A 10,606-nucleotide genomic window follows, 5' to 3' on the forward strand; every position below is an offset into this window, starting at 1 on the left:
TTCTCTTACTGCTTTTCAGCGAGTGTTCTTTGTTATCCTTATCTATATATTATATATGATGTTATAGTATATTACACGAGGAAGTTTTGCTCTGTCTTGTATAGAACTGAATTACAGACATTCAGCGAGTTCTTTAAAAGCAGAAACGAGGTTCTCTCCGTCACCTGGAAGGTTCCTCATTTTGTCTGTTTGTGCTTGAACCCTACACTCAGTGTTCCCCTTTTAGAGAAGGTTCCACTTCGAACATCTTTACAGAGCTTCAGTCATTACACTTCGAAAAGTAGAACCAGCTTATGAGTTTTCCTATTGCTGGAGAAATGCTGCTGAGTGCAAAAGTTTGTGCACCCTCAGTACAAGAGAGCGCAGTTTAATTCATATCATCAAAAAAAAAAAAAAAAAAGTAAATGTTAAGCTCTTAGTAGTGGAAAGAATTCTTAACATAAGACCAGTTAAAAAGTTTGTACCCCCCCACCACCACCACCCCACCTTTTAAGGACCACGATGTAAACATTCACAAATAATTAGTATGCCTAGTAGTTGCTATTATTTTATTTTTATCAGTTTGATTGATTTTTTTTTAATTTACCAACACTTTATTTTCACAGGCAGGGGGCACAAACTTTTGCACTCAATCCAGAGATATTTGAGCTACTTGTGATGAAAACATGTAAAAAATTAATGAATAAAACAAAAAAAGTTGTTCTGTAATAGAATAATATATGAGCTTAACGCACACACACACACACACACACACACACACACACACACACACACACACACACACACACACACACACACAGCAGGAGGTGGGGGGAGTTTGTGAATCCTGGGGAGATTAAGTGTACAACTGAGTGCTATTCTGACCTCTGCTTCACACTTTCATCTCTCTCTCTCTCTCTCTCTCTCTCTCTCTCTCTCTCTCCCACAGGTGAACGGTGGCTCTAAGCAGACCGGCGCACAGATCGACTGACTGCTTGTGTGTGTGTGTGTGTGCGAGAGTGTGTGCGAGAGTGTGTGCGTGTGTGCGTGTGTGCGTGTGTGTGTGTGTGTGTGTGTGTGAGAGAGTCATGCATGCAGGATGGATGTGAAGGAGCGCAGGCCGTACTGTTCGCTGAGGGAGAGTCGCAGAGAGAAGGACAGACGCTTCACACACTCGTCTGGCGGAGAGAGCGACGAGTGTCGCGTCCCCACGCAGAAATCCTACAGCTCCAGCGAAACGCTCAAAGCCTTCGAGCACGACTCGCAGCGCCTGCTGTACAGCGGCCGAGCTAAAGAGAGAGAGCCCCGAGACACGGACGAGTACGGACGGCCAGGTGTGTACACCCTACACACACACACACACACACACACACACAGTACTGAAACTACAGCTTCCTTCTTAGAAGTTTATACACTTATCTTATTACACTCTTATTACAATGTAATAAACAGTAATAATCAAATTTCCCCACGAAGACGAGATCAAACTGCACATCCTGAAGTGTTTTATTCCTCTTATACTACAGCACAATCTGTTTTAGTGGTGTGTCTGCTGTACGAGTCCCTGTGAGTCAGCTGTTGCTATAGAAACTGTTCCAGAAAACAACGACGACTTGTTTAATTCGACTTGTTAAATTGTAAATTGAATTAATTAATAAGACAAAAAAACTTTAAGACAGTAAATGAAATGTACTCAGTTCCCTGCTTTACCTGAAATTTAAACACACACACACACACACACACACAAGCTCTCTCTCTATATATATATATAGATATATAGGTATTGATTGGTTTTATTTCATTAATTTATTCAATTTAATCAGTTAACATTCCTCATCTGTTTAATGTTTATTATTATTGGGTGTGCCTGTGTGTGTGTGTGTGTGTGTGTGTGTGTGTGTGTGTGTGTGTGTGTGTGTGTGTCTAAAATGGCTCCTCAGTAACAGCGTTTTTCAAACATTGAACCCCAAATGGTTGTGGTGTGTGTGTGTGTGTGTGTGTGTGTAAAGGTTAGCCCAGCCGTTATCCATCAGTGCGGTGCTCGCGGCTCTCCGTCTGTCGAGTGTGTTTATTTTAGAAAGCAGCGGCAGTGACACCGGATTACACACGGGTGTAAAACAGGGTGTGTGTGTGTGTGTGTGTGTGTGCGTGGTGTTTGTGAGAGAGAGAGGAGGACTGAGAGTGAATGTACCCACAGAACAGAGAGCAGAGCGAGAGAAAGAAAGAGAACAAAATGAAAATATGGAGAGAGAGAGAGAGATGGAGACAGAGAAAGAGGGAAAGAGACAAAAAGAGAAAGAAAGAATGAAGACGTCTATTATAATAGTTTATACAGTATCTCACAAAAGTAAGTACACCCCTCACATGTTTGTAAATATTTGATTATCTTGTCATGTGACAGCACTGAAGAAATGACACTGTGCTATAATGTAAAGTAGTGAGTGTACAGCTTGTGTAACAGTGTCAATTTGCCGTCCCCTCAAAATAACTCAACACACAGACATTAATGTCTAAACCGCTGGAAACAAAAGTGAGTACACCCCTAAGTGAAAATCTCCAAATTGGGCCCAAAGTGTCGATATTTTGTGCGGCCACCGTTATTTTCCAGCACTGCCTTAACCCTCTTGGGCATGGAGTTCACCAGAGCTTCACAGGTTCCACTGGAGTCCTCTTCCACTCCTCCATGATGACATCACGGAGCTGGTGGATGTTAGACACCTTGTGCTCCTCCACCTTCCGTTTGAGGATGCCCCACCGATGCTCAATAGGGTTTAGGTCTGGAGACATGCTCGGCCAGTCCATCACCTTCACCCTCAGCTTCTTTAGAAAGGCAGTGGTCGCCTTGGAGGTGTGTTTGGGGTCGTTATCATGCTGGAATACTGCATACGGATCATGCTCTGCTTCAGTATGTCACAGTACATGTTGGAATTCATGGTTCCCTCAATGAACTGTAGCTCCCCAGTGCTGCAGCACTCGTGCAGCCCCAGACCATGACACTCCCACCACCATGCTTGACTGTAGGTAAGACACACTTGTCTTTGTACTCCTCACCTGGTTGCCGCCACACACGCTTGACACCATCTGAAAAAAATACGTTTATCTTGGTCTCATCAGACCACAGGACATGGTTCCAGTAATCCATGTCCTTAGTCTGCTTGTCTTCAGCGAACTGTTTGCGGGCTTTCTCGTGCATCATCTTTAGAAGAGGCTTCCTTCTGGGACGACAGCCATGCAGACCACTTTGATGCAGTGTGCGGCGTATGGTCTGAGCACTGACAGGCTGACCCCCCCCTTCAACCTCTGCAGCAATGCTAGCAGCACTCATACGTCTATTTCCCAAACACAACCTCTGGATATGACGCTGAGCACGTGCATTCAACTTCTTTGGTCTCCCATGGCGAGGCCTGTTCTGAGTGGAACCTGTCCTGTTAAACCGCTGTATGGTCTTGGCCACCGTGCTGCAGCTCAGTGTCAGGGTCTCGGCAATCTTCTTATAGCCTAGGCCATGTTTTATGTAGAGCAACAATTCTTTTTTTCAGATCCTCAGAGAGTTCTTTACCACGAGCTGCCATGTTGAACTTCCAGTGACCAGTATGAGGGAGTGTGAGAGCGATGACACCAAATTTAACACACCTGCTCCCCATTCACACCTGAGACCTTGTAACACTAACAAGTCACATGACACCGGGGAGGGAAAATGACTAATTGGGCCCAATTTGGAGATTTTCACTTAGGGGTGTACTCACTTTTGTTGCCAGCGGTTTAGACATTAATGGCTGTGTGTGGAGTTATTTTGAGGGGACGGCAAATTGACACTGTTACACAAGCTGCACACTCACAACTTTACATTGTAGCAAAGTGTCATTTCTTCAGTGTTGTCACATGAAAAGATAATCAAATATTTACAAACATGTGAGGGGTGTACTCACTTTTGTGAGATACTGTATGTGTGTGTGTGTGTGTGTGTGTGTGTGTGTGTGTGTGTGTGTGTGTGTGTATGTATGTATATGTGTGTGTGTGTGTGTGTGTGTATAGGTATCTATGTTTGTGTGTGTGTGTGTGTGTGTGTGTGTAGGTATGTATGTTTGAGTGTGTGTGTGGGTGTGTGTGTGTATGTATAGATATGTATGTTCGTGTGTGTGTGTGTGTGTGTATAGGTATGTATGTTTGTGTGTGTGTGTGTGTGTGTGTGTGTATAGGTAGGTATGTTTGTGTGTGTGTGTGTATAGATATGTATGTTTGTGTGTGTGTGTGTGTTTGTGTGTGTGTGTGTGTGTGTGTGTGTGTGTATAGGTAGGTATGTTCGTGTGTGTGTGTGTGTGTGTATAGGTATGTATGTTCGTGTGTGTGTGTGTATAGGTATGTATGTTTGTGTGTGTGTGTGTGTGTGTGTGTGTGTGTGTGTGTGTGTGTATAGGTATGTATGTTCGTGTGTGTGTGTATAGGTATGTATGTGTGTGTGTGTGTGTGTGTGTGTGTGTGTGTGTGTATAGGTAGGTATGTTCGTGTGTGTGTGTATAGGTATGTATGTTTGTGTGTATGTGTGTATAGGTATGTGTGTGTGTGTGTGTGTGTGTGTGTGTGTGTGTGTGTGTGTGTGTGTATAGGTAGGTATGTTCGTGTGTGTGTGTGTATAGGTATGTGTGTGTGTGTGTGTGTGTGTGTGTGTGTGTATAGGTAGGTATGTATGGCTACATTGTTGAAACAGTCACGCCAACCAAGCACACCTTGAACTGAACGGATCGAAAAAGATGGAGAGAGAGAGAGAGAGAGACATAAAGAGAGATATAAAAAGATGGAGAGAGAGAGAGACATAAAGAGAGATATAAAAAGATGGAGAAAGTCAGACACATAGATAGACACAGAGAATGCGGGAGAGAGGACAAGAGACGTAAAGAGACGGATATAAAAAGACAGACGGCGAGCGAAACGAGTAAAAGAAAGAGAGGAACACAAACAGAGAGAAAAGTCACAGACCATTAAAAGAAGATGGAGCGAAAGATAAACACGGATAGAGAGGTAAAGATGAACAGAAAGACAGATGGTAAGAAAAAGTGAGTAAGTCTTGCTGTGTGTGTGTGTGTGTGTGTGTGTGTGTGTTGATCACATTACAGAGTGTGTTAGCGTGTATGGATTGAGTTAATTACTCAGTAATTAACGCCGCACCGTTGCCCAGGCGCTCATCTGGGAGAGACGTGTGCTGGAGTTCAGCGTGCGTCTGTGAGAAAGTTCCAGAAGAGGTCATTAGCAGTGCATGGAGCACTCACACACTCGTATTAAGACTTCATAAATATTTCACCACAAAGAGCGTAATTGCTTAATTATCTTATCATGTACGATTTCATTTGCACTAATTGGTGCTCATTTGGAATTTATATGATTTCCATTGAACTCGTGCGCAACTTCAATTATTTCTGCAGTTAATGGTGCGTTTACTTTCTCTTTAATAGATCACAGATCCTTCTTTCATTTATTAAAAACGCCGGAACTTTAACACGAACGCCGCGGCGTGACATTAACGCAGCGTGCGCTGATCTAAGCCAGTCGAATCGAGTCGTGTCTAATCTAATCCGTACATTCTCACTTTACTTCTTCAGACGTCTTCATCGTGTCTCTTTATTCGTTTCGATCGAGTCTGTACGATCCGCACTGGAGCATAATCTCTAATTCTATAATCTACTGCCATAAGCACGTAGATTACACCACTATTTATGATATTTTACGTTAATCGGCGTTCCAGTACGAACGAACCCATTATGAACGTCGGAATTAATCTGCTCTGGATAATCCGAGTGCAGTAATTCACACCTGGCGCTTTTATAGATCCGATCGCCCAGCGTTATCTGATTAACTTATCGCTAAAAAAAACAACAAAATGAAGTAAAAAATCTTTGAATGATTCGAAATAAATTAGCATAAACGATATCATCGTGTTAGTGAACGTTAGTAAATCCCACACCATTTTACCCCGCAGCGCCGTAGCTGAATTCTGGATTCTGATTGGTCAGGAGGACGTCGCTTAGCTCCGACAGTAGCGCAGCGGAAGGTTTCAAATCCCGCAGGATTCGTTCTGATACGTTGTCGTTTCTATAGTAACAGCTAAAAAACGGCGACGGTTTTTCCGAAAAGAGAATGGTTGATATGATGAAGGAGTCTCCGGTGTCAGAGGTAAAGCTGTGACTTGTGTTTGTTCTGTTTTTTTATTCCACATTGATATTTTCCATATTTACGTGTGCGTTTTCATGACCTTCGCTTGTTCGTCAAGAGTCACGTGATGTTTATCTAGGACCTAGCGGCGGCGGACGGACCGGCGCGACTCCCGGCGGCGTTTTAAAGAATAGTAGCGCGTTCACGTCGTGGTTAGAGCAACGTGACAAGCCGCGCTTTGTTTTTGTTCGTTCGTTTGTTTGTTCTGTGTCGTTAACTTCAAGCCACGCCTTTTAGGGAGGTAGAGGAGGTGACTTATTTTATACGAGCGCTTCTTTACTCCAGCGTATGACGACCGCAAATGACAAATTGTCACGATGCTCGATCCATTTATTTATTTATTTATTTATTTATTTATTCGTTTATTTATTTATTTATTTTCCCCTTGCGTCGACCGGATGAGTGAAGAAGAGACCTTCAAGATTTCTAACAAGTACTTTAAAGCGCTAAATAAAAAATATAGAAGCCGTAAAATGTTTTTGGGTTGTTGTTGTTGTTGTTTTGCTTTTTTAAGTTAGACTATTTAATTTGAATAATACTCAAGTAAAGTATAAATATGCTAATTCACTTATAAATAATGAAGTATATAATCAAAATACCACGACTCAAGTACTTTCCATCCCTTCGCATTTGTGACCGAAAACACTAATCCAGAATGGATTTAATTACGTTTTCATACTTAATTGATCATTTATAATTACTTAAAAGTTTACTTATTCATTTTTATTTTATTTATTTATTTTTTTGCACGCTTCTCGTTATTCTTTCGTTATTTCGCAACCCGTAGATATCGGCGGTGTGCAGAAGGTTTCATCGTTCTAAACGTTATAACACACAGCTGAACCAAACGCTCACACGCACACATCTTGCTTTCTCGTGCGCTGAATCGTTTTCGTGAAGTCGCTTCACAACACCCTGACGACCGTGGAGCGTGAATCAATTATTTACCGCTTTGTAAGCTCACGTGCGGTTCGTTTATTTATAGGTAACAATTAAAGTGTGAAATGTGACTGAAACACAAAATAGTTCACACACACACACACACACGGATAATTTTACACACACGGATAATTTTACACAATGTTTGGAAATCATTACATCCCGATTAATAGGAAGGAAATTATTCGAATCGTTTTATTATTATTATTATTATTATTATTATTATTATTATTATTAGCTTGACATCATGACCGATTTGATTTATTTCATGTATTTTGTAAGTGAACGTCACTTCCTTAATGAACTGCTCTTTAATTTGAACGGATTCTCTTCGGCTGAGTGAAATTCTCCGCCCGTCTCGTCTCGACGCGGGAGCGGGAGCCGCGTGTGAACGCGTCGTCATGATGTGCTTAATGAGCGGCGAAAGCCATGCGAGTGCGAGTGCGTCCCGAGGTCACGTAGTTGAAGTGAAGGTGTTTGGTTAAAGAAATGTAGTTTTAAAGAAGCGTTACGCCTCCTGTGTGTTTATTATACAGTGAATAATTCAGACGTTTTGTAACGATAAATAATTCAACATTTTTATTTATTTATTTATTTGTTTATTTCCCAGTAAATGAATGCGTCTCACCCGGAATGCCGAAAATACAATCCATAAACATATTTGCATTGCAAAATAATTCACTACAACTGATTTCCAAAGCAGCAGAGGGTAATGTTAGACTCAAACTGATGCAATAAGATGAAATTTTGGCATTATTATTATTATTATTATCATTATTATTATTATTATTATTATTACGGGTGAATTATGCCAGCAGGATCTGCTGTGAGTTTATTTTAAATCACTTTTATTACTATTATTACCAGCTTTTTAATTATTAACGTGAATAATCTGTGAATAATGTGCAGCTCACATCATATTACACCTGAAATACGGATATCCGACTCTCACGGTGGTGAGACTTTAACGTTACAGATTTAAAAAAAAATGAAAAATAAATCAATCTTTAATAAATTGCATAGCGAACACGATGTCGTTTAACCTTTAACCTTCATGTGACCTGCTTTGTAGTTGACCTACTATTGTGAGCCTGTTTGTTTATTTATTTATGTATTTATTGAGTTGTTTTGACTTTTTACATGGTGCAGAACGGAAATGTAGAGCGCACTCGCTGTCCACTTTATTAGGAATACCTGGACAGGTGTACGTTCATGCGGTTATCTAATCGGACAGTCGTGTGGCGGCGGGACGACGCGTAAAATCAGGTGATGGTCACGTCACACATCAGAACGGGGGACAGGTCTGATCTCTCTCTCTGAAGCGTGACTTTCTCGGCTGGCAGGAGTCGAACCTGACGTGCTGTCGTGGCTCATCGACCTCAAGGCGTGATGCGTTGTGTACGCTGAGACGCTTTCCCGCTCAGCGCGGTTGTAAAGAGCGGTTATCTATGAGGTACTAGATTTCTTCCTGGCTGCCTGAACCAATCTGATCGACACGGCGTTTCAGCCCGCAGAGCCTCTGCTCACTCGGTGTTTTTTTGTTTTTCGCACCACTCTGTATGAACTCTAGAGACTGCTGTGTGTGAAAATCACTCAGCGCTTTCTGAAACACTCGTCTGGTACCAACATCCGTGCCACGGTTCAAGTCGCACGTTAGAGATCAGACTTTTTCCATATTCTGATGTTTGATATGAACATTATCTGAAGCGCGTGACCTGGATCTGCACGATTGTATGCAGTGTGCTGCTGCAACATGATTGGCTGATCGGATCAGCACATGAATGTGCATGCGTTCCTATTAGAGTGGACGATGAGTGTAGATCATGTGTATAAGCATCATTCAGTGTTACTGTCAGATTGGATTTATATTTATTATCTCCGCTTTGATCTTTTAAAATAGTTTTTTTCCGCATGTTTTATTTCTATAATTTCAGGCTTGCATTTTTTTCAGGTTTATATATATATATATATATATATGTATGTATAAAAAAAAAATTCCCTGCTATATTTACATGGCACGTAAACGAGATCACCATCTGTATAAACTTCATTCAGTTTTACTATTCAGTTTTCAGAAATGGCTTTTATCCTTATAAATATTCTTATATATATATATATATATATATATATATATATTAGTGTGTCTGCAATTTGAACTTTTCTTTGTTCGTGTTTAGATTTTTCCTTTTTTTTTGTTCAGATTATTTAATTTTTTTTTTTTTTTTTTTTTTACATGTATTTTTATTTTAGATTTTACATGGTGTGGAATGGGCATCTGTATATATGTATAAACCTTTTAAGAAGTTACATCGAATATAAAGCAGATCCGTGCAGAAGTTATACATGTATATACAATCAGTAACAACAAAAAAATGATACCTGTTTACTTTTACTGACGATCCGTAATCTATCACTCAGATTTCTGAGAATTGCAGAATTGTGATAAAAGCGTATTATTGTAATATCCGGGCACAGGTTAAATGCTAACACTACACGTAGAGCTGTGTGCTGCCAGCTGTTGCTGGTCTCCCAGCTGTTGTTTGTCGTTGTCATGGTAACTGCTTTTCCTCTGAAGTGCGTTTAGACATTTTTGACCCGGAAGTCTTTAGAACCCCGCACCGCTGTGGCATCCTTACTCCATCTGTACCACATTACCCCTCTGTGTGTGTGTGTGTGTGTGTGTGTGTGTGTGTGTGTGTGTGCCTAGTCTAGAATTGCACTGATAATCTTCTAGTAATTTGGAAGCAATTAAAAACGATTAGAATCTAATTGTAAAATTGCCAAATGGCGAAGATGGTGATGTGCCAAGAGTGATTTTTCTCCCATCGGCTCTCCAAATGCTTCCTATTAAGACCTCCGGAGGGTCATATGGCAGTTAAACACACACACACACACACACACACACACACACACACACACACACACACAAACCTGGCACTGCCTTACTACATGCCGAGTGTGTACATTGTACTCTGTCTACATCATACATCAGTTACTCAGTGTGTAATAATAATAATAATAATAATAATAATAATAATAATAATAATAATAAAAGCACTATTTATATTTTTAAAACAACATTATTTTATTTTAGGCTTCAACACTCAGTTGAAAATCCCAAATCACTTTCTGTTCACTATACAGTTTATTTATTGATTTGTTTGTTTGTTTGTTTGTTTGTTTGTTTGTTTGTTTGTTAGAAATACAGATAAAAATCCATCAGTAATTAAAAATAAATAAATAAAAATAAATCGGCAGCACAAACAAAATGAGAATCTCGTTTATCTCACAGTACATTGTGTTCACGCAGTCGCAGTTGCCATGGTGATAATTAATAGCAATTAGTGAAGATTTGTATAATATATAAATGTGTGTGTGTGTGTGTGTGTGTGTGTGTGTGTGTGTGTGTGTGTGTGTGAGAGAGAGACAGAAAGAGAGAGAGAGAGTGTCTTATCTGGCACTGAGAGCAAGTCTGGGCATG

General features: G+C 40.6%; 1 protein-coding gene across 1 annotated transcript in view; it reads left to right on the plus strand.

The window, feature by feature from the left end:
* The first annotated feature begins 799 nt into the window (after positions 1-799).
* The window catches only part of LOC108263808 (teneurin-3), a 12,435-nt gene continuing 2,628 nt past the window's right edge, over positions 800-10,606 (plus strand). Inside the window, exon 1 of the mRNA XM_017464966.3 lies at positions 800-1,313. Within this exon, the coding sequence (XP_017320455.1) occupies positions 1,079-1,313 (235 nt within the window). The 5' untranslated portion in view covers positions 800-1,078. The remainder of the gene's footprint in view (positions 1,314-10,606) is intronic.

This window comes from Ictalurus punctatus, unplaced genomic scaffold, assembly GCF_001660625.3.
Source record: "Ictalurus punctatus breed USDA103 unplaced genomic scaffold, Coco_2.0 tig00006937, whole genome shotgun sequence".
Classification (NCBI taxonomy): Eukaryota; Metazoa; Chordata; class Actinopteri; order Siluriformes; family Ictaluridae; genus Ictalurus; species Ictalurus punctatus.